The sequence below is a fragment of the Pleurodeles waltl genome, chromosome 5, assembly GCF_031143425.1.
Source record: "Pleurodeles waltl isolate 20211129_DDA chromosome 5, aPleWal1.hap1.20221129, whole genome shotgun sequence".
NCBI lineage: Eukaryota > Metazoa > Chordata > Amphibia > Caudata > Salamandridae > Pleurodeles > Pleurodeles waltl.
In genome coordinates, this window is record NC_090444.1 from 1,192,673,648 (window position 1) to 1,192,698,588 (window position 24,941).

At 43.6% G+C, this 24,941-nt stretch overlaps 1 protein-coding gene across 1 annotated transcript in view; it reads right to left on the reverse strand.

Moving 5' to 3' along the window:
• PDSS2 (decaprenyl diphosphate synthase subunit 2) overlaps positions 1 to 24,941 on the reverse strand; it is a 613,264-nt gene that overhangs the window by 380,791 nt on the left and 207,532 nt on the right. Inside the window, exon 2 of the mRNA XM_069235439.1 lies at positions 18,803 to 18,937. Coding sequence (XP_069091540.1) covers positions 18,803 to 18,937 — 135 coding nt within the window. The remainder of the gene's footprint in view (positions 1 to 18,802; positions 18,938 to 24,941) is intronic.

Sequence of the window (24,941 nt, forward strand, 5' to 3'; positions counted from 1 at the left end):
GTGAAAACCCTCGGCTTCAAACTACATTCTTCTCTCACTTTAACAGATCAAGTGAACAAAATGGCACAATCTGCCAACTTACACCTCACCCAGTTTATGAAAATAAAAAATCTACCCTCCTCCATTTAATTAGGCCCACGCTCTAATCACGTAAAGATTTAACATGGGCAATCCCATCTTTACAGGCATTGCATCATCAACACCAGCCCCCCTCAAAGCTGTCTTCCACACCACTGCTAAACTCTTCGCGAGGAAAAAAAGACTTGATCTTATCTCCCTGATTCTGAGAAACCACCACTGCCTCCCACCTAAGGCGCAGATCAAGATTGGGAGCATCGCCTACAAAGCTTTACGCAACAACACACCAATATAACCAAAAAATCTCCTCGCTATCAGAAGACGAAAGACTATCAAGAAGAGAGGCCTCTTTAACCCTAGATATGTTTAAATGTAAGTCCTCTTTAGCTCTGCAGTAATCTTTCTCAAGTGTGGCACCCAGATTTTAAAACTCTCTGACCCACGATGCATCCACAACATTCTTTCTTTCATGAAAGGCCTCAAGACTTACCTTAATCAAGCTCCAGGTTGGACCAAAAACAAAAGTCTTCTTCTTCGTCACCCTTACATTTTCTTCCAAAAGTCTCTGACTTCATACGTTGTCTTTATTCAGCTGTTTCACTCTGTTGACCCCCCATCACCTCCACCTCTCTCCCCACCCATCCAGCCTGTTTGTCTCCCTCTTTTCGAGCTCATGTTATTTGTTTAGTTCTCTATAAAGCCCTTTAATATTTGTCCAGGTGACAAGGCACTATAAAAACATAAAAATAAGAAAATAAGAGAAAACAGACCAGGCTAATAAACCTGAAGCTCTAGAGTAAAGGAGGCCGTATAAACCCCTGAAAAGGCTGAATCTATGCTTGTAAAATTATAGAATGTGCTCATTTATGAAAGAGTGAGTTCATTCATCTGAAGTGCCATGAGCCACTCAAAACAGCGAGAAGGCCAGACAGAAAAACTGACTTGTTGTTGTGCATTCCTTTAGATTTAACAGGCAGAAAACCTGATATATGTATGAACTGAAAAAGGATAAATTCACATTACATTCTGCAAAGGAGGAGTTAAACATGATAGTTAAAAAGCAAGCAGAAGAGACAGTTCTCAACACAGGACAAATGATCGTTGAACAGGGGAGGGTGAAGGGTCTGGTAAGTAACTTTTCAACAGACGTTAGAGAAGTAGAAACATTATGGCCAGTTAAATTAAAGAACAAAACAAAGTATGTGAGGAGCCAACAAATTAACAGGGAGACCCGAGCCAAGTGTCTGGCTTGACTCTTAGACCCCATGCAAGAGCGGAGCCCAGAAAATGTTTGCTATGTAAATCATACAAGAAACATTATGTAAAAATGATAAGGTCACTCCAAAATTACAAAAAAAAGAGTATTTATTCAAAATGTAGAAGGTTTGACATTAATACATCTCATTATAGCACTGCTGTAAGAAACTGTTCTCTTTGCAGATGCCCCCCAACTTTTTGCCCTTATTTAGTCTACTTGATGCTGTAGTTTTTGATCTGAAAGTGCACTGAGGCCTGCTAACCAGACCCCAGTGCCAGTGCTCATTCCCTTAAACTGTTCTGTGATTGGTAATCCCAGTTGACAAGGACTTTAACACCCCTGTAAGGTTCTAATAAATGGTATCACTGGTACCCAGGGCAGGGATGGTAAAGGAGTCACCAGGACTGCAGCACTGATTGTGCCACCCTGCTTGAGCCAAGTAAAAGCAAAGCCAGCAGAGCTCCATGTCAGCCTACACAAACAGCTTGCCTGCTCGAGTTCGACGACGCCTACAGCAGGCGCAGGCAGAGTATCCTCAATGCCCATAGCACAGGTCAGTCACCCCTAAGGAAGGCCTCCTACAGCCAAGGAACCAGGGTTCATTGTGTTAGGAGTGTTGATATATATGTGCAAGCATATATGGCCCTGTGGTAGCATTTAAAATGTAATACTACCGCAAGTGACGGGCGGTCCATAGGATAACATGGGCTGGCACCCGGGCAAACCCCAGATGTCCAGCTCCATGATGGTCCAACCGAATTCTCTCGTTTTTGGTGTAAAACACTGTGCTATTTAACCCTGAACGCAATTCTCGTGCCCAGGTTTACATAGCATGTACCCAGATGGCATCCTCAGAGGATGCCCACTGAGTTGCAGCTTTTCCCTGCCTTGGTGGGCTTTCCCAAGTGTTTGCGGCCAAGACAGAGTTCTGACAATCTTCTGGGGAGTGTGTGCGCCACTCCTAGAGGTAAACAAAAAAAAAAAAAAAAAGGCCTGTGCAGGAACAAGGTCGCACCTCAGCCCTGCCTGGATGGCTAGTGATTCAATCCATCATGGCAGTGAGATTCAAAGGCTACACCACCCTGTTGGACAAAGGAATTTGTCCCACATTCGAGGACAAAGCCTTTCCTTGCCCCAGGCACATTCTGAGGTAGGCAGACAGGAAAATTAGCTAGTCAGGAGGCAGATACTCCCCTGAGGCTGACCACACCTCTAGGGTGGGCTAGCTGGCAAGTACCATGGCAGATGGCCCAGCCATCTTGAGAAGGCTTATAAATAGTGGGTTTTAGGTAATTTAGTGATGCACTCCCACCAGATGTGGTGACCTCAAGGACAGGTTAGCTGCAGGATTAGATGCCCATTGGCCACTGGTCCTCACTCCCCTTAACACTCCTAAAGCTAGGTTTTAAGAGGCAAGCCTGGCACCAGAACCTCAGATCTGCAGTGAAACAAGAAGAGACCTAACTTCACAACAAGGCAGGACTCCACAAAGAAGAGCTGCACTATCTGTACCTGTGGTAGCCACTGGTCTTCAATCACTCTGGTCCAGAGACTTGTTCCAAAAGGAAGGTGAACCCCTCTGCAACCAGACCCCTTCACCAGGACTCCCTATGGCTAGAAGAACTAGTCTCCTGACAGTGACAGGACCAAAGCGCATTTTCCAAGGCCACTGAAATACTGGCCACCGGGCCCGAAGCATGGCCACCTGAAAGTTACTGGTCAGGAGCCTTCAGAGAACTGCAGACCAGACCCTCAGTGAGGCTTATCTGCAACGTATCGACTTTGTTTTGGTGTATAAATATAAAAATCTACTTTATTTTTTATGAATTGGTGTCGGATTTCTTTTGAGCCGTGCCAGTTACTTATTGTCCATGTTGGTGTTGTGAAATGCTTAACACGTGTTCCTCTAAGAAGCATGACTGCTCTTTGCCACTCTATCTGGACTGAGCTAAGGTTTACTTATGTGCATCTGAGGTCTACTTCAGGGTAAAGTGTTATTATTACATGGTAAGACTGCCAGTTATACCACATAATAATGCCATCTTGCTACACCTGCACTGAAAAGTACTGTTTATAAGTTTTCAAACAAGAACTCAGGAATCATTCTGGCCCCCCCATTAATGTGCCAACAGTGCCATTAGTAAACAAAGAGGCACAGGGTTCATGTGTATCCCGTACATGGCCCAGATCATTACTGAGCAACATTTTAGTCTATTACATCTAACACAATAGGTTTTTTTAACAGCTGGTATTTTGAACTCACACAACTGAAAGCCCTTTTATACACGAGTATGTAGTAAATGGACTTTTGGTGAAATAAAATATTTGCATAAGATCACACAATTTAAGCAGTCGTGGCTCATGTGGATTAAAGTGGGCAGGGTAGGAGCAGGAGGGGGTGTCGGGGGAATATTAATACATAAAAAATAAAAAAAATAAAAAACTTACCTTAACGCCGTGCTCCGCCGCCGCTCCTCCATCTCCTCAGCATGCTGTATGGACAGGCTCCCAACCTGCCCTGCGGCCCATCCTGACTTTACACAGAGCAGCGTTATGATTGGCTGGGAGCACCCTGCAAGGGTGCTCCTAGGCAGACTGGGAGCCTATGCAGGGTCTTTCCAGCCTAGCCTGAGAGAGCCCTGTGCACATGTGTGCTTGGCCAGCCCGAGACAGCCGGCCAAACACACGTGCTCTGAGGGGGAGTGCTGAGCACTCCCCCTCAATTTGTCACCCCGTGACCCCGCCCCTTACAAGGAAACAATAATAAACACGGTTTATTATCGTTTCCTTGCAAAGGTTTTGCAGCTGCCACTGCCGGCAGGGGACAACGCGCCTCTGCCCTAATGGAGGAGCCGCCCCTGAATTTAAGCGGGGATGCCACAATTCATCCAGGTTTTAGATTTTCAATTTGTAAAACTCAGCGACTAAATGGGTACCTATTTGCCTCTCCTATTTAGGTTAATGCTTCGCTTATAACTCTTTGTGCATTTTTGTGCAGTTTTTACATAGTGTGAAATCGACCTGAAGGTATTGGAGCACTTTACATGAATTTCAGTCACATTATACAAAGTCACACTAATTTTCAGGCACAAGGAAATTAAGTGATTCGCCAAAAATCATTGGATGTTCAGCCAATGTCGAGGGTCAAAATTGGTTCACCAGTCACAAAGATGGCAGCTTCGGTCATAACGCCACAAACTGGTTATAGCGTGGATGGCAGGCAGAAGCCACATGAAAGCTCAGCTCGTTATGAGCTCCAGGTTCCAACAGGACCTCGAGCTGAGCCAGAACAAGGCTTCAGGCTCGAGCCTGGCTCTAGTTTTTAATGACAAGCCCACCTCTACAATAACGTTAATAAAAGCAAGTTTATTAATGATGCATTCATGGAATTTGTATACAGAGTTATACAGTGAAAGCGCCACTCCCGCACAGAAACCTATACCTTTAGTCAATGATTGCAAGACAGCATGAATAGAATAACCTGGTATAATAGATCTTGGCCACACACCTAGACACTCTCTTCCTTCCCTTATATTCCCCCAGCTAATTCCATTAGCAGGGAAAGATGATGTGTTTAGATACAAATAACATGTTCAATTCGATTTTTTTGGTTTAATACACTACAAAAACCTATCTACCATGAAATGCCAGTGTTACTTCAATGCGAATTCTACCGTTCTCAAATAGACTTTTAAAATAATGGAACACAGATTTGCTGTTTTGCCTTTAACCCTTTTCAACTTCTGCAACATGCTCCTCATCGAGATGGATCAAAAGGGATGACTAGATAGTTTCTGCTAAGTACAAGTTAAAGATCGATGTAACTCAGCGGGTATTAAATTATTTAGCTAGAAAAGCCAAATTCTACCTTTTTCTACCTCTAGCAGGGTTCAGCGCCTGGGACATAACTTACAACAGAATCAGAAGTCGCATTACACACTACCGGTTACCAACGGGCTTGCCTGTGGCGGAATAATCATACAGGCAAAGTATTTAAAACTAGAGTTATTTCTTTTTCACCAGGATAATGATGGGCAGTTTCTTTCCTTGGATATAATGCAGTGGCCAATGTTCTCATGCAGCATAAACACTTCCCTGCTGTGTATTCATTGTTTCTTCCAGATACTCTTCTGAGAAATCCACTTTAATATATTTTTCATTCAAATCTCATTTCATTGTGCTTTTTAACAGTAGTCATCGGAAAAATGCATAGAGTGTTTTGTACATTATGACTTGCTATTCTTCTATTGGGTAGACAACAGACCGGTGTCCATGCATGCTAATAACGGTACTATCAATTTATAGTACAGTCTCATATATAGTGATATTACCCTTTGAAACAACAAAACGGTATTCATAACCATCAAATAAAGAAGAAAACAAAAAATAAGGAAGCACATCTCAAACTGGCGTTTCCCATAGTCTGAATGTGCAAGTAATTCCAGCGTCAGGTATAAAAGGGAAGCAAATACTGACATTTCTTCACAAGTTAAGAGTCACAATTTACCTTAAGGTGTATTATCTAGACAACGTAACTGCAATGTTGGAAGTGGACATATAAACCAGAGTCCAAGTACTTTGAGGAAGGTGGTTTTATTGGGGAGGCAGAATTATGGGACTTTTTGTGGAAATAAATGTAATGTATCCAAAGTGGTCGTGTACCTCAGAGTCTGAGCTGTGTGTAAGGCAGGACCAAGCCAAACAAGAATATACTTGGCTGATTTCCATTCAGTTAATATTGCTTTACTTCCCACTGATAAAAACAGGTTAGACTAAAGCAAGTGCGGCATCTCCAGAACTGGAAGTGGGGTTATTGCAATAGGACGTCATGCTTCAGTTGGACATGCAGCACATTCTGTACATGCGGATTAATATATTTGATGTGCCGAGGAGTACTACTCTGGCAGTCATGATCTTCTTTTCTGAACCTGTTCTAAAGTATGTCATTTTCTGACCAATATGTTTGAAAATGTGTATTTTAACATGTGCAGTTTGATTCCATTGTTCAAAATATTTCTTATGGAGTGATCATACCCTCCCTTTTCCAGCCACCTCTTGAGAGTGTGGCAGCCACTCCTTATGCTCAACACCATGTAATGCGGATCTGGATTTCCTGTGCTCCAAGTGGGCCCCTGTCCACTTCCATAGCCAACAAACTGCAGCAACTGTTACTGAAGCAAGTGTTACACTAGTTTTAATGTCCTTTCTAGTGCCTTGCATTGCACATAAGTAGATCATTTATAAAACTAAGGATATTAAATAGTTTAAGTGCTTCACTCTGCTTGCAGTAAAGTGTCTGCCACCTGCCATACTTGAAACAAGGAAATCTCACACTTAAGCAAGCTGAAAACTTGCCAACTGTGTCCAGGTCTCCTTGAGTGGAACGTGAAGTCCAAAACAAATATGCCCAAATAGACGTGTGAGGATAATAAAAGCAAGCTCTGAAGAATTCAGTTCAATCGGTGTACGAAGCTGTTGTGCATTATCATAGCCAAATGTGTCTATTCTCCACTAATCACTTAGGTCTCAAGTACGAAGTGACACTCCATAATCAGAACTGAAAGAGCAGGTTAATCAGAAACAATCATGGAGGAAAGTGTCCAAGATTAGGACAAAGAAGATACAACAGAAAAGAAAATCAACTTCTGCTTACAGCGAACGTAAAACTTTACTGTGAAAGGTACCTCCATGAAGCATGTGTCAAATTAAGCAAGTAGGTCACTTTTCTGACCAAGGACTCAAAAGCAATATGAAGCAGCCCAAGAGGGGGCATGGAGCTTGCATCAAATCAATGGAAATATTTACCATATCTACACCATTTTGTGTGAGGTCTAAGGGCGCCAGAGTTCTCACTCCAAAAAGACGAGCCATGCCAGTACTTGTGAATATTACAGTGATGGTCCCGCTCTAAGACATCGCATAGAGGAACAGACAAATAGTGCAGGAGATCTGGGTGGGAGCTGGGGTGCTCTACAGCAGTCAACATGAACCAAGGCCAGTCAAGGAGATGCATGAACATTGGCGAAGTGGACAATGACATTTTTCCCTTGTCTAACATGGTGAAGGGCCTCTGACATTTCTTCCATGCACGATAACTGCCCAATCACAAACATGACCAATCTCATCCAGCCGCCCAAAAAACCCTGCCTTTTTTCGAACAATCTTTTTTTTTTTTTTTTGGTCTGCTACTAGTGTCTCGGGCCTGGATAAGGACTTCTGAGGAGGGGCTTGGTAACGTGGGATCCCTTCTGCCCCTTACAAACGAGGTGCATAGGCATTCTTTAATGCCACTAACCTAGTCTTATTGCATAAATTGTAAATCTGCTTCATCCATACACGCCAGCAACCACTAAGACAAAAGTATATTATAGAAGGAAAAGCTGTGAGTCCATCGCCTGCGCTCGTGCCTTTTGCTTCCCATGCTCCCTCCTGAACGAACATAAGGTCAGGCTCTAAGCACCATTTCACGCCACTCTATTCGGCAGAATTCTTTGATGCGGCTTAGTTCTATGACACGAGAGTTCGTTTGTAACCCATCATGATCGTTTTATAAAGACATTAAAAACGCCGACTATTAAATGGCGTCGGCTGATTGATAGTGGCAACTACCAGGGAAACAAGATGCAAATATAGCCCAGAGCCGGAGTCCCTTCCAAAGAAAGCAGCCAGGAGAGCGCGGTTTGGACTCGTGTAATTGCTGACCACGTGCTGGAAGAACTTAGTCAGGGCTTGCTAGGACTCTGCGGGCCGATAATTAATTTATCACGACTAACTGCCCCAGAACCCAGCGACCCAGAACAGAGCCAACAGTGTGTAACGCAAGTCTGGTAAATGGGAAACGCTCGGCGCACTTCAGCACCGGGCAAAGGAGAGGTTCGTTTCAATGCCAGAAATAATACCTCAAGATGATTTTTTCTTTTGTAACGGAATGTCGAGTCGTGGCACTGGGGCAGAACAGGATGCTTAATTTGCAGTGGCAGAAAGCGTAGGCTGAATATCCCTCCCGTGGCCAAGAGGTATGTATTACTAAACCAGCAAGTGAAAGACATTTGAACAAAAAAATGCGGGAAAGGCATGAGCCTACTGTTTGACAAAACTACCAGCATGGATAACATTCCAAGAAAAAGACACGTGTTTGTTTCAGTAGCTTTTTTACATTAAATAACTAACAGTAGACTTCTGCAGCCTGTCAATCTAAAAAGAGAATTCCAAACATGTATGAATGAAAACCATAAATAATAGGGGAGGACAAGGCTGAAACAAGCTTTTGTAATGCAATTGGCCTCGCGTTTGCTCGAGTTAGATCTATTCGCATTGTAAATTCCTAACTGGACTTTTCTTGCCATATAAATTGAAAATGAACAGTAAAACGGTTGGAAAAAGCAAGCCGATTCAAAGCTCCACGGCCACCATGAGCGCGAAGGAGAGAAACAAAAAGAAAAAGAAGTTTGCTTGCAGTCATACAATCGGCAAACGTGCAATTATCCATGTAAAAGGGTCAGTGCCCATGGCAGTTACAAAACCGCCCCAAGGAGGGACAAAAGTAAAGCATCTACCAACGATAACAAAGGATTTTTTAAATCCTTACATATGATAATGGAAAAAAAAGAGGGAAGTAAAATAAAACAATTGCCTAGGATCAAACAATTTGGTATAGGGAGGAAGCTGTGATTATCTCATGTTTTCTTCTTGTGCAGTTCAGCCACTATACCCATCTTACAGGCAACCCCCAGCCCCCACGTGCTTGAATGCTACCGCTGGCATCAATGAGGCCCTCGGTCACATCACAGACCAAACTTTTAAGAGTGTACTTAGGGAGGCCTCATGCTCGCGTCTGCATTTCAAATGCACGCCCGTCTGCACCCGTCAGCATCCTGGAAGCGCTGGCATGGAGCTCTTTGCCCTCTTTATCTGCTTTATTCCTGTGAAGAACCTAATGCACTTTGAACTGGAGCTAATGTGACCTGCACAGCGAATAGGTAAGATAGCATTTGTTAGAAGTTACCATCTTTTGCGTAGTATTCCCCAAGATTTATGCCTTCTATTGCTGAAACCATTTCTGTTGGCCATAGATCTTTGTGCACTTTATCCCTGCCAGCCTGAGGTAAAGTGCTCTCCTTTTTAAACATGTTAACATCTGCAAACACCTACATATTTAATTCACTTATAAGACTGTAGAACATGGCACTACCTATACCTAGGGCTACTAAATACAAACTACTAGTGGGCTGCAGCACTCACTGTGCCACCCACTGCTGTAGCCCTGTAAAACCTGTCTCCAAGCCTGCCACTGCAGCCAAAGGGTGCAGTTTTAAACTGTCATTTCAACTGGCTAAACATTCCTTTTTAGGTCGAGTGCGCAAGCACTTTGACTGGTTGTAAGTATTGTGGGCTTTTAACCAGGTCCACCGCATGTCCATCACTTTCACTCGTTCGTGAGCTTGTCTTTCAAAAATCCTTTGTTATCATTGGTAAATGCTTTAAGTTTGTACCTCCTTGGAGCAGTTTTGGTACCGCCTTAGACACCGATCCTGTTACATGGATAGTTGCACGTTTGCCGATATGTATGACTGCGAGCGAACTTCATTTTCCTTTTGTGTCTCTCCTTCGCGCTCATGCTCATGGCGGCTGTGGCGCTATGAATCAACTCGCTTAATTCAACTGTTTTACTTTTCATTTTCAATTTATGTGGCAAGAAAAGTCCAGTTAGGAATTTACAACGCCAATAGCTCTAACTGGAGCAAACGCGAGACCCATTGCATTGCAAATGCTTGTTTATACTTATAAGTCACCCCTAAGGCAGGCCTTTAAAGCCAATAGGGCAGGGTGCAATTGATTTAAAAATAGAACATTTATTTTAATGTTTACGTGTCATTGCAATGAAACACCTCCAAAGTAGTTTTTCCACTGTGGCTAGCTGGCTCTCTCGAAGGTTAACACTGGCTTACACTATCAAATTTAATAAGTGCCAAACTCAGTTTGGGACTAGCTAGAAGATATTTCGAGGTTGCCTTTTAATGGTGATTTAAAACCTAACTTACTGGCCAAGTCGGATTTTATATTACTATTTTGGAAATTACACTTTTAGAAAGTTGTAATTTTCCTACTTAAAACCAAAAGGCTTTCCTGGAAGTCTCCAGCTGTTTTCTGGCTCCGGGTGGCTCTCCTGTGGTGATATATTTATGGCTTGCAGACAGTGGACAAACAGCTATTGGTGTGATGAGGAAGGTAGTTTCCTCCCTTGACAAGATGGCCAGGGAGCTGTGCCCAGCCCCTCCTGACCTTCAAGGAATGCCTACTCTGTCACTGCCAGATGAAGCCCATACTTGTACATGCCTCCCTTTTGTTTCTCTAGTCAGGCAGGCTTCAAGCCCACTGAAAGGAGAGGAACTGACCAGAACAGGTTAAGGTGGCAGACAAACAACTGTCCCTACCCACAGGCAGGCCGTGGGCATAAATGTGGACCCCACAGACCTCTCCTCAGACCACTCCTGGACTTATGAATTACCAAAAGAAAGACTTCTCTGCTGTCTGAAACATCTGAAGGAAGACGGAACCTACCTGCCTTGAACCTATTATACCAGAAGTGATTCCAAGGGTCAGTTGACTTCCTGTTTGAGCTTCAGGGACACAGCAAGCTTCCAAAGGCCTCTATCCCTGCAATTACCCAGGTGACCAGTTTCATTTGGACCTGCCATGTAACCTGCTGCTGACCTGTATTGGAGAGAGTCGTAGCCCCAAAATGGTGCCCTCCAGATCCTGTGGACACAGCTTGTGTTATAATGTATTCACTGTGTCCCCAAACAACAAGAAGTGGGACTTAGAAATGTTTGCTAACTTTCTGCCTGGAAAAAGGACGGAGATCAGAATCGCAGTGCAAGTCAAATTGCTGTCGGCCTCCACTTGCCTGGTTCCCCACTGAAGGAGCTCTAACTTCCAGAAAAGCTTTTAAGTCCGAACGTAGAGGGCATCACCAGGACTGACGCCAAGGCTTTTTTGGGGATAGACTTCATCCACTCTGAGCTTTGCCTCTGTGGCTGATCGCACTGGGACCCCACTCTGCAGCAGCCTGCTATCATTGAGGCTCGCTTTGGATCCATCTTGCCCCCTGATAACCACTTTTTCACCATAAAAGCTTCTAAGTCAAAAAGTAAATGTTCCACCAGGGTAAGCCTGGTCCCAATATCTAACCAGCCAACCATCGCAGTCAGCTTTACTTTTTGACTTTGACCTGGTCTAGTGCAATCACATTCCAGTGGTTGTGCTTTGTGCTTTTTGGTGCTATTTTTAATTCAAATTTCCAAAAAATCTTATCTCCAATTCTACTTACTGGATTTTTGTTGTTTTTATGTCGTTTTATTTACTAACATTTTCTCTATTTTTTCCAAATAGGTTTGGGATTTTTCTTGTGTTGTGTTTTCACTTTATTACTGTTTGAGTACTGTGGGAAATTGGGTTGTTGGCTGACTGGAATGTTAGCCCTGGTGAAGCAGCAACCACAATCCTTGTCAGGGTGAGGCACAAGCCAACCCTAAATTAACATGTGCTCAAGCCTCTGGTAGCGTGGCACAGGGCAATCAGGTTTAACTTAGAAGCAATGTGTAAATATTTTGTGCAACACTTCAAACAGTATTAAAGTGAAAACACAACACAAAAGGAATCCCGCACCAAGTCAGGAAAAGAGACCTTTCCTTAATAAATATAATAAGACCAAAACAACAAAAATCAATCAGTAGGACGGGAGGCATGAATTTGAAATATTTTAATGAAAATAGTGCCAAAAATCACAAAATGCCACTTCTGGATACCCGAGCACGCCGGACCAGGTGCAATGCAGCTACAGGGACCCAGTGAGGCCCACTGAACAAAGTACCTTAAATCCTGGGTTGGTGAGAGCTACGAGGATCCGCCTCAAAGATCCGTCAAGTAGTCGAAGCGATGAGTCGTTTCCAAGATCGAGGATACCATCATCGAGGATACCGTCAATGGGGGTTTTCGATCCAAAGTCTGGCATCGAGATATGCTGCGCAGTTGAGGTGCTACATTGGTTCAGAGGAGCTGCGAGTCGGAATCCGTCATCATGGAGTCTGCTTTAGATGGGGGATGTGAGGGCCTGCGCCGAGGATGTGTTGCGCAGTGGCGGTTACAATGGGCTGCGATGCGATGCAGATCTTTGTGACTGGTCCAATCCACACAGCATCTGCAATGTGTCGGTTATCCTCGGGTTTGCACAGCACAACACAGAAAATGTGTTGGTTCAGCTGGAACACATAGGCTGGCGGAGCACCTAAAGCCCACTTCCAAGGGTCTAGGGCTGGGGTGGAATCACTTTGCAGGGTAGACTCAAAGAGTCCAGGTGCAGGTGCAAGGTTGTTAGAAGCCTGTTGTGTCTCTGAGGCTTCAGTTCAGGAGGCCATCCAACTAGCCCCTGGAGTCACGCTGGGGTTCTGGGTTCACCAGATGCAGGTCCAGTCCTCACTCAGCAAGAGGGCAGCAGGTCAGGGCAGCAGTCCAGCACTGTGGCAGTCTTCCAGCAACACAGCAGGCCTACTTCCTAGGAGAGTAGCCACAGGTCCACAAGTGTACGTGTCCAAGGTCCAGTATTTATATTCAGTTGTGCCTTTGAAGTGGGGACGAGCTCCTAGAGGCAGGTCTTTAAAATGGCCAGGTGTCCTGCTGCCCTGGCTCCAGGCTTAAATGGGTACTTAAGTGGGTGCACAATCAGACCTGTAGGCTCATTAGTAGTATTTAATTTACAGACCCTGGGCTCAGGTAGTGCCACCTTACTAGGGGCATATAAATAATTTAAATATGACAATTAGGTATAGGCAAATTCTACCATGTTTTAAAGGGAAAGCACTTTAGCACTGGTTAGCAGGGGTAGTGTGCAGAGTCCTACGTCCAGCAAAAACGTACTCAGCAAATAGGAGGGTTCAAGGCAAAAAGCAAAGGGAAAACAAGGCCAAGGATGCCAAGTCTAAGTATTACATAAATACTTTACATATTACTGCAAAGTTAAGACTGACTGCTCTGTGCCAAGCTAAGGGCTGAGCACAGGTTTATTTAGTTTTTCACCATGAAAAAGACTGCAATTATTTTTTAAAGTGGGTCTCACCACCCTCAACTAATACTCTAATTTCTTATAGCATCCTCTAGCCTTGGGGATGAAACAAGTGCACCATGACCTGTTAGTAAATAGCAACTAGTTTCATTGTTCCATCTTCTCTTTAAATTCTACGTTAGTTGCCTTGCCCCACCACTCACTTGAAATTGCACGATTCTCCAATCAGTTTATTTTATTTAAATGTGAATATAAATAATATGAAGCCTGGCTCAGGGACTCATCTGGTCCAGGTATAGCTATTGGAGTTCCCGCTGGCCCTACTCATGCCAGAGGGGAGCTAGCAGTTCTCATTAGTGCTTCCCTCTGACTGGTAACTTCAAACAGGCCTCACTTAGGTGGCAGAAGCCCTACTTTTTAAAATAATGATATTCCCAAACTCCAAGGCCAGTAATGGTATTTGCCAAACTCCAAGGCCATTCTGAAATTTTGGCACTGCATTAACAAAACACATCTTACCTTTTGTGCTCAAATATTCCAATTTCCTGCTCGTGAGAGAGTTTAATATCTAGCCTCAAATGACTAGGAAGTCCGGCACAATCAGTTTAGTTGGTGCCATGTATAGACTAGGCCCAAACCAACTAATCTGGTGTCCTGTAAACAAGACCATCATATCCTTGCCTCTACTTTAACCTACACCAAAGTCATTATGAACGCTGTTCTTATGACTTATCCCTGCACTGGCCCTCTTGAAGTTCCTTTCTCTAACTTTATGATCTTCCCTTTTGAAACAAGGGTCCCCTCAGGCAAATGTAGCAACAAAAGCTGTCTCAGAGTACCACTCCCATTGCTCCTTGGTACTCAGGGGACCTATCTTCGACCAAGCAATGGAAAGGGTATGAAGGTCAAATTATATCTGATTCAAAAACAGATTTATATATAGGAAATCTAAGTTTGTAAAAAGCTTTGCCGAGATTCTAGAGCTATTTCACATCTACCATTCTTACTGCACAAAATACTTCTAGATACATTTTTAAGATTGCAAATAGTATAATTTTGCAAGCATCAATTTCCTTCTTTGTCCCACATTCTATGAAATTAGGTGAATCTACCTGCACTTTCTTTGAGGAGAAAATCTTGAATGTATATTGCACTTTTAACAATAAATATATTTTAAATAACAACCGATACTGCAGTGTCTCTTATACCTCCCTCAGCTCTCTACCTATGCTTTGACAAGTGGGTTGTATAAAGCTGGATACGATCCTGGCATATGCACATCTGCTTAAGTTTGGTTCACCTAATGATCCTTTCTCTGCACACATTTTCTGCCTGGACCTGGATATTAAAGACTCACAGCTCCTTCCCCTTTGCTATGCATCTCGGATTTCGGCCTCAGTGCCCACGCTGTGGAAATAACTGCTGGCGGCTGCCCACCTTCAGCAAATCCCTAAGTATTTACAAATTACTATTCAATTTCACTTCTCCCTTTTCCTTCTAAGATTCTAAATAAGGGTTTAGTTTTTTCTTAATGCCCTATGCAGAAGATATACAGATTGTCATCTCTTTTACAGACAAATCTGCTGTCTTCACCAGCAACTTTCAAGCCTGTATGTTTACCAAGGCCTTTTGTGTGAGAAATGACTCACTAAAACTGAATGGAGGGAAAGTCACGCTGCTCCTCTTAGGAAAAGTCCTCAATTATATAGCTTCCCTCATGGTGGCCCTCAGAAATGGGTAAGTTTGCAAATTCTAGGAGTGATCATAGAGGTCTAATTTTTTGTAAAAAAAGATCAATGCTCCTATTTCCACTTTCTTCTACTACCTATGTATATTACACAAAATCAGAATCTCACCGTTCAGTGGTCTAAGAGATTATTTTACTACAAGTAGACTACTGTAATATTTTATATTCTGGTTTGCCTATACGATTACAACATATACAACTAATCCAGAACCTTTGTGGAAACTTAGGCGTCCGTTGTATCTCAAACAGTCATACTGTGATAAGGATGTTAAATTGGCCTGAATTATGGTCATAATTGTAATAAGGAGAGATTATGAAAACATATACAATTATCATATAAAACTTTATCAGAAATAAACTTTTGGCATTAGACCATAATGCTTAAAACAGCCCCTAGAGGGCACCATAACAGAAATATTATTTGTAGGAAACATGGTCATGTAACCATATTGTTAGCCCCTACAGGGGATAATCTCATGAAAAAAACAGGAGAAAGTAATGCAGTGTAACCCTATACTTAGCCCCTAGAGGGTGTTTTTAGGGCTAGCAGGCCTTCTACAATGATATTACAAACAAGGCCTTTAAAAAAAATTCTCCCAGCTGTAAAACAAAAGTTGTAGCCATGAGAAAACTTAAAAGACACTGAATGGTGGGGTGGGAGGGGTTAATTTTTTGGGGTCCCTACTAACGTAGTGTGGGGACCAAGAGATGATTTAGACAGAAAGAGTGTTTTGAAGGTGTTCCCATTGTCCTAGGACCACTACAGGCTGAGTTATGAGTAAAAATGTTTTGTAAAAGTAATGTCCTGCAAAGCATTCTAGGGCTAGGTTCCGTGCCGCAAATATTATAGTATGTTGACTGCAATGCTCAGAAAAGCCCCTCAAGAACACCACAATAAAAATAGCATTAACCATACAGTCAGCCCTTAGGGAGCATAACCACATGAAAAAGGAATGGGAGAAAGTAATGCAGCCAAACCATATATTTAACCCCTAGAGGGCCTAGTGCATTTTATATGTTCAAGGCTAGCAGGACTGTTGTAATGTTATCACAAACAAGGTGCATAAAACTTAACTTCTCCCAGCTGTAAAACAAGTTCCAGCAATGAGAAAGCAAAAAAGATGAATAGTAGTAGGGGTTATTATTTTGGAGTCCCCACTAACATAGTGTGGGGACCCAGTGATTATGTAAACAGAAAGAGCACGCTGTTGTGAATGTTCTGGTGGTGGTCTCATTGTCCTAGGACCACCACAGGTTGAGTTATGAGCAAAGAAAAAAAAATTGGAAAAGTAATGCCCTGCAAAGCATTATGGGTCAAGTTTTCCAGAGTGCAGTGAATATTGTAGAATTTCTGTTTTACATAAAGCATTCACCAATTTCAAGTGTTTCAAGGGGAACACCACAAGAAATTACTCTTATTAGGTAACTTTGAACAATGTGACCAGTGCTCCAATACCGCAGATCGAGTTGACGCTGTTGTGCCTGTTCGCACTGTGAGCGCCAGGGCCGCCATGCAGCACTAAGGGGAGAGCCAAAAGAAATAGTTCACCACGCTGAGGTATACTGGCAGTTGTGCAATAATTCATGTAACGGGGCAGTCTTCAAGGTGTGACAAAAACAGCCTCAAGGCGGGGCAAATGGAAAGCATTTACCAATGACATCAAGTGATTTTTGAAAGTCAAGCCCACGAACGAATGAAAGTGATGAGCTTGACATGGGCGTGGTTAAAAGCCCACAATGCTTACAACAGGTCAAAGCGCTTGCACGCTTGACCTAAAAAACTTACCACCTAAAAAAGTGAGCAGTAGAAGGACACAAGTAATGTGTCTATGCTCCAGGAGAGCAATAAAACACAAAGAAGGAAGCCTATAGTGAGAGTGACAATGATAGCAACCAGTAAAAAGCAATAGGTGGCCTCTATACCCACTGAAAACAAAAGGTCTTGAGGGGACAGCACACACAGAGACCTAGAAACTGAGCTGGGGAACTTCAGCCTGATGCTTTACCATCTAAGTTATGCTACATGTGAGTATAACTGATGACTGTTTCATTGCTTACATGTACACATGCTGGGGGTATTGTGATGAAAGTCTCACTCTGAAACAGAAGCGTAGGTTTGTATCCTGCTGGAACAGATTCTGCTCACGCCATTCTAAATGTGAAACTGTAAAATGGTGCAATCAATAAACGTAACATCTTAAAGAAGGATTTCTGAGCTACCCCATCTTTCCTTTGCCTTCTACGAGTCTGACAACTTTTTAATAGCATATATATAGGAATACAATGAAACGAAAAATGCGGGTTGTCTCCAAAACAGCACCATGGTTTTCAAGTAGCATAAGTCAACGCCGTATTGTTTCATAAGGTAGAAGAATCTGTTTTTTTAAACATATATTAATATTATGTATCAATCACCTTTGCTGTTTATTTGTAGTGACATTAGGAATACAACAGGTTTTTGAAACATTTCCTACATATGCTACAACAATACAAAGTATTGAACTGTTGTTTCTCCCAACAGGGTGCCTCGTGGAGATTATACCTCCACCTCCTTGCTGGGCACTGCATCTTTACCTGTCTATCTCATGATGCCTGGCCCATCAGTGTTACAGGAAAAAGACTAGAACTCAAAAACTGCTTCCACTCCTGGTGCACAATATAAGTAGCACTTGTTGCAATATGATAAAGTATCTATACATAAAACAGAATCAGCATCATGCTTACATAGATAACAGTGGGGCATAACACACCAAAGGGGAGAATGCTTTTTTTATGAATGAAAATATGTAAAGATTTATGTAGCATCCTGTCCCAGGTTGCCCTCTAGTAATGCCAAGCACCTAATCTAAATTAGTAATAAGCATTGGCAAGCCAAAAGGTCTTGACTTTTGGGACGATTGCCTTTGCCAATGCTGTTTGCTGAAATTGTGCAAATTCGGCAAAAGTGTATTTTTTGCCTTTGCTGTGCAACATCGGCCACCCTAATGCGAGGTGGGGGCGAGGGTGGAGAAGCAAACAAGGGAAAGAGCAACACAGAGCACGGGTTTGTATGGAGTAGAAACAGAGCAGGGTGACAACAACAAGGATGTGCAAGTAAAAAGCACAAAGGAGGGAGATCAACACAAAGTGCAGAGGAACGAAGGAATAAACAAGAGCAAGACAACTAATGTCTTATTAAAACAAAGGCTTCTGTAAATGAACAAACAAAGACCATAGTTTATTTTTTTTTTTAAACGTGGCTACATGTATTATTATCTTCTAGACTTCCACAAAGCCTGTTTCTACACTTAATATCCTAGCAGTGTGAGCCACTCTACAGCATCCCACCTGTACGTGCCTCTTTTAAGATAAGAGCACCTTCTGGGAGACCGAAGGAGTATTCAAAGTAAGAAAGATGGCATCTCATTGACCTAAAATCCATGTTAATATTCAAGCTCTGTCTGGAGCTCTTAGTCGAGTCTCTAATTTCTAAACAGTACCGAAAGAAAATGGCACCATTGCTCATGTTCTAGGCATAATTTAAATAGACCCTTCTGTGCACTTCAAAGCTTCCTGGACTGGTCAGCATAAAGGAGGAATGAGGTACAAACTGACAGCTATCACCATTCACAGGACACTGTCCACAAAATAACTTCAATATCCTTCGAGGAATCTATACCTGGAGTAAATACCGCTGACCATGTCGTGCTGGAGGGGGATGTCTGCAGTCTTGCTGGGCCCAGCGGCTTTTGACATCAGCAGAACCACCAACCCACGCATCTGTAGATTGTTCCGGCTATCAGCCACGAAACTCCTGCCAACAAAGGAATAAATACACATTTAGCCATTATTGAAAACCCTGTATGGGCACGTAACTACTGCTTGGTCATGCTAACATCCCCTATGATAACTCTGCTGAACTATCATTATTGTTTGTTAACTCTGAGGGATAAATGACAAATGGGGGCAAAGCACCTTTCCTCTATCCAACACAGGTGGCATCACATAACCACCACATGTAATGAAGAGCTGTCAGTGTCCCCATTTTGTTGTCACTTCTTGTGCATTTGGCCTTGTACAAACATTTCCAATAGCTTCGGAGAGATCAGTGAGCATAAACCTTAAATGCAGTATTCCAAGAGGGGAATTTTTTTTATGTGGAATGAGCATTTGCTTTTCTTCCACGGATGAAATTTAGCCCAGTTAGCACTGCCAAGTTTCCTAAGTCCATGCATGATGCACTGCTCCAATCTAGGTTTTTTTCTTTGCATACACAGGATGTGTAGTCTTGTTTATTACATCATAAAACAGGACTTCAAGTCCCACAATTGAAAGAAAACAACTGCCCCTGAGCAGCACATCATGCCTGGACCTGGGAAACCTAGCAGCTATGCCCAGGCATAGTTTTTTACCCCGTAGAGAAACTTCACACTCTGGACTTGCTATTAAATATGGTAGCGCTCCCTCCGAATTGTCACTGCTGCTCCTCTGCACCTTGCTCCCTTCTTGATTTTTCTTTGCAATGTCTGAGCATCTGCACACCGGGAGACTTACACCTCTCCGTTGCCTTTCCATCTCTTCCCTTCCCACTTTTCTTTTTTTAATATATTCTTTTGTTGGGAGGCCTGACACACCACACCCTCATACTGGGCTGCTCATTTCTTTACTCCCACCCCTACTTTTTATGGTAATTTAATTTACCATTCTAAAACGACCATCTTTGAATGCTAAATTAAATGTAATTTTGGAGTGAGTTTTCTAACAAAAAATACACTAATCCAAAACCGGTGATATAGCATGCATGTGTGTTGTGATAATATGATGCAGGCATAGACCACAGCGGCCTTCCTGTAACAGACATTTGCTTTTTCAAAGAAAACACATTCCAAAATGGCAGCCAGTGTGTGTTTACTTTGTGTTGTCACTATTCATGTGCTTACCGTTTTGAACATTTTCGAACGTGGTTTGCTTTAAGAAAAGAAATGCTTAGATGACTGCCAGTGTAAGCATGTGTGCTATGACGCACCTCTAGCCACTTTCAGACTTTTCAAATATGCCAAAGCATTTTAAAGGAGAGATTTATTGCTGTGCCACTGCTTGCTCCAATTTCCTATTCAATCATAAGTTTATACTAAATCAGAGCTTCTTGAAATGCAAAGCGTCTTTTACTTATGGAGGAACATTTGAATTCATGTGCAGTGTTGCAGACAGTGGCACAGCTCCCAGACAGCAGCACATTTTCACCATAAACCTTTTAAGATTATTACCTCTTGTCTGTGACCTCCCAAAGGCAGAAGCAAATGTCTGGTGGCAGATGGGGAGGATGAGGAAGGTGGTGGTGGGATTGGTTTAAAAAAAGTTCTGCCTGTCCCTAGAACAACAGTGAGTGTGCGTGGACCTAAGCACATGTTCTGATATCTTACATAGAACATGTCTGGGGTTAATTCTGAGCCATGTTGTGCCTCTTAAGTTGACACTAAATAAGCATCAACTCAAGTGGTTAATTTAATAAAAGTAAAACTGTGCAGGCAGGCGCAGTTTCGACACACAATTATGTGAGAATCACTAGGAGAGGAGCTTTGGCTCCACCCACATGTGTTGGGAGACAGGAGTGCATGTTTTGAGTGGGCAGAAGTTGGGTGCTTCCACAAAAAAGTGTTTGCCTTCAACCCAGCTGTGATAATTTTATTTATCCAGCTGTCTGAGCTTGAACTTTCAGGAGTACACACATGACATTGTAATGGTATTAAAGTGTCATAAATACCTAGGTATGTTGGTTTTCTCTAGCAGCAGCACAGATGTAAGGAGGGCAGTCATTAACACAAATGGATTTTTTGGTCTGGTTTGACAGTGCAACTTTAACCTACATCGATATTATTCTAAAGTTCTTTGCTTGCACACAAATACATGTGGGTTCCCATGCTATTTACTTGTAATGCTTCACATTACCTTACAACAGTTCTTCAAGGCCGGACCCTATTGGCATTCCCAATGCTTGTGGAGCATATGTCAATATTAACATCAGTGGCCTTCCTGGCTCTAGTTCTCACTCCAGATTCCCATCCAACACCCAAGGATTGCTTTGCAGAAAAACAGGCATTATATGGCTTCATAATTAACAGAAGGGGTAAAAAAAGACACTTCAGGAACTATCCATATCAGCTTAAGTCTTACTTTTAATGAACTGTCAAATCACACTGCGTGAACCCCAAAAAGCCTGTGTGCATTCTGGGATAGTACAAAGAAAATAAGGTTACAAATGTTAATGACACATAATTTTACATGTTGCTGCTGTATAACTGTTTTCTTCAACTGACAGTGCAGCTGACAGGGTTTTTTTTAACAGATATCATAGGCCTTGGAAAGAAACTCTGAAATTCAGTATAATATATCCTGTCTGCTGTATCGCCGGCAGCCTTTTCCTACGCTGAGCCCCTGGGAGCGGTAATAAACTATTCAATCACTATAAAAATGACAGCATACCTACACAGAAGATTTTTATGTCTCTTTAATTCCCATTCACATTCCCGACGCTCTCTCTGCTCCTGCCGCCCACAGCCAGCACAGTACAAAATCAGTCACGTCCAGCACGGCAGGACCTGAGGGGAAAGAAGGCTGCCTCCTGCATATACCTTTACGTGCTGCGTCCAATTAGTTACGCTGACGTCTGCAATATTTGGGGGTGGGAGCGGGGGAGGAGGGCACCTGCTCTGCTCCTACACAATGCTTTCGGAAGTGCACAGAGGTAAGAATTAACCTCTTCTGTGAGTACTAGTGCGGGGACCTGTCCATTATCACTTCGCAGGACACTTTTTACGAGTTTAAATACAATGCGCACTTGGAGACATTTCACACGCGCGAAGGCGTCAGAAGGCGCGAGGGGACTATGGGTCACATAGGGCATTTTGGGATTTAATTCTAAATCGTCTATGTCCCCTTTTTCTAAATCAGGCTTTCTTAAAAGTTATAACTTGACCAAAATTGAGCATATACAGTGTTGTAAGAAGTTGGCTCTGTATATACTATCTCAAAGTGAGAGATAGCGTGCAAAGAGTCCAAGGGTTCCCCTTAGAGGTCGATAGTGGCAAAATTAGATAATACTAATGCTCTATTTTGTAGTAGTGTGGTCGAGCAGTAGGCTTAACAGAGGGTAGTGTTGAGCATTTGTTGTACACACACAGGCAATAAATGAGGAAGACACACTCAAAGACTTAACTCCAGTCCAATAGGTTTTTATAAAGAAAAATATCTTTTCATAATTTATTTTAGAACCACAAGATTCAAGATTTTAGGTAACTGCATAAAATGCAACGTACTTCACACAGTTAAGGATAGAACTTTGATTTAAGACAGTAGTACATACAGTTTTGGTTAAAATGGCAATAATATATTTTAAAAGTGGACACTGCAAAAATCAACAGTTCTTGGGGGAGGTAAGTTTTGGTTAGTTTTTCAGGTAAGTAAAGCACTTACACAGTCAGTCTCCTGGGCATAGCCAGCCCACCGTTGGGGGTTCAAGGCAACCCCAAAGCCACATCACCAGCAACACAGGGCCGGTCAAGTGCTGAGGTCAAAGGGGGGCCCAAAACACATAAGCGCCTATGTAGAACAGGGGTGCTCCGGTCCCAATCTGCTAACAGGTAGGTACCTGCATCCTCGGGGAGCAGACCAAGGGGGTTTTGTAGAGGGGGACACACACAAAACACACCCTCAGCGGCACACGGGCGGCCGGGTGCAGTGTGCAAAGTAGGCGTCGGGTTTGCTATTGAAAGCAGTGGAGGGACCCGGGGGTCACTCAGATGATGCAGGTAGGGCACAGGGGGGCTTCTCGGGCCAGCCACCGACTGGGCTAGGATGAGGGCCGGCTGCTGGTCACTCCTGCACTGGTGAGTGGTTCCTCTCGGTCCTGGGGGCTGTGGGTGCAGTGCTTGGTCCAGGCGTCGGGTTTCTTTGTTAGCAGGCAGTCGCGGTCAGGGGAAGCCTCTGGATCCTCTATCCAGGCGTCACTGTGGGGGTGGGTGCAGGGAGGTCGACTCAGGGTGTCTATGTCTATGTCGTTGGAGTAGCCTGGGAGCCCTCTCTGCGGTGTTGGTTCTCCTGAACTCGAGCCGGGGGCATCGGGTGCAGAGTGTGAAGACTCACGCTTCTGGTGGGAAGTGAGAGTCTCTTTAAAGTTGCTTCTTTTTGCAATTTTGTTGCTGTTTCTGAACAGTACCGCTGTTCTCTGGAGGTTCTTGGTCCTTTGGGTAGTCCTCAGAGGTCGCTGGTCCCGATGGATGCGTTGCTGTGCAGGTTCTTTGAGTCTAGAGACAGGCCAGTAGGGCTGGGGCCAAGTCAGTTGTCGTCTTCGTCGTCTCTGCGGGGCTTTCAGGTCAGCAGCCCTTCTTCGTGTTGTAGGTTGCAGGAATCTGATTTCCTGGGTTCAGGGTCACCCCTAAATACTAAATTTAGGGGTGTGTTTAGGTCTGGGGGCAGTAGCCAATGGTTACTGTCCTTGAGGGTGGCTACACCCTCCTTGTGCCTCCTCCCTGAGAGGAGGGGGGCACATCCCTATTCCTATTGGGGGAATCCTCCAAAACCAAGATGGAGGATTTCTTAAGGCAGGGGTCACCTCAGCTCTGGACATCTTAGTGGCTGTCCTGACTGGTGGGTCACTCCTCCTTGTTTTTCTCATTATCTCCTCCGGACTTACCGCCAAAAGTGGGGGCTGTGTCCGGGGAGCAGGCATCTCCACTAGCTGGAGTGTCCTGGGGCATTGTAACATGAAGCCTGAGCCTTTGAGGCTCATTGCTAGGTGTTACAGATCCTGCGGGGGGAGGAGTGAAGTACCTCCACACGGTGCAGGCTTTGTTTCTGGCCTCAGAGAGCACAAAGGCTGTCACCCCATCGGGTCAGAAACTCGTCTCAGTGGCAGGCTGGCACAGACCAGTCAGTCCTGCACTGAAGGACTGGGTAAAATACAGGGGGGCATCTCTAAGATGCCCTCTGTGTGCATTTTGTAATACATCCAGCACTGGCATCAGTGTGGGTCTATTATTCTGAGAAGTTTGATACCAAACTCCCAGGAGCTGTGGAGTTCGTTTTGACCAACTCCCAGACCATATACTTAATATGGCCACACTGTACTTACAATGTCTAAGAACAGACATAGACACTTTAGGGGCATATTGCTCATGCAGCTATGCCCTCACCTGTGGTATAGTGCACCCTGCCTTAGGCCTTTAAGGCCTGCTAGAGGGGAGACTTACCTATGCTACAGGCAGTATTTTGTGTGCATGGCATCCTGAGGGGGATGCCATGTCGACTTTGCCTTTTTCTTCCCACCAACACACACAATCTGCAATGGCAGTGTGCATGCGTTAGGTGAGGGGTCCCTTAGGGTGGCACAACACATGCTGGTCAAAGGGCCCTTGGTACCACTGGTACATTTTGCAAGGGACTTATCTGTGTGCCAGGGATGTGCCAATTGTGGAAACAATGGTACAGTTTTAGTGAAAGAACACTGGTGCTGGGACCTGGTTAGCAGGGTCCCAGCACACTTCTCAGTCAAGTTTTTTTTTTTAATGCTAATGTGGCCCAACGAGGCAAAAATCGCCACGCCAGATTTACAAAGTGGCGCAATGCATGCACTACTTTATAACCCCTCGTGCCACATTATGCTTGCGCGAAGTGTAATGTATGCAAGGAGGCCTAAAAAATGGTGCAAAGAAATCTAAATGATTTATTTTCGCCATTTTGTTTTGCCATTTTTTAACGCCTGCTCAGAGCAATTGTTAAAAGGGGGCATACTATTGGTTACAATGGGCTTCTATGTACTG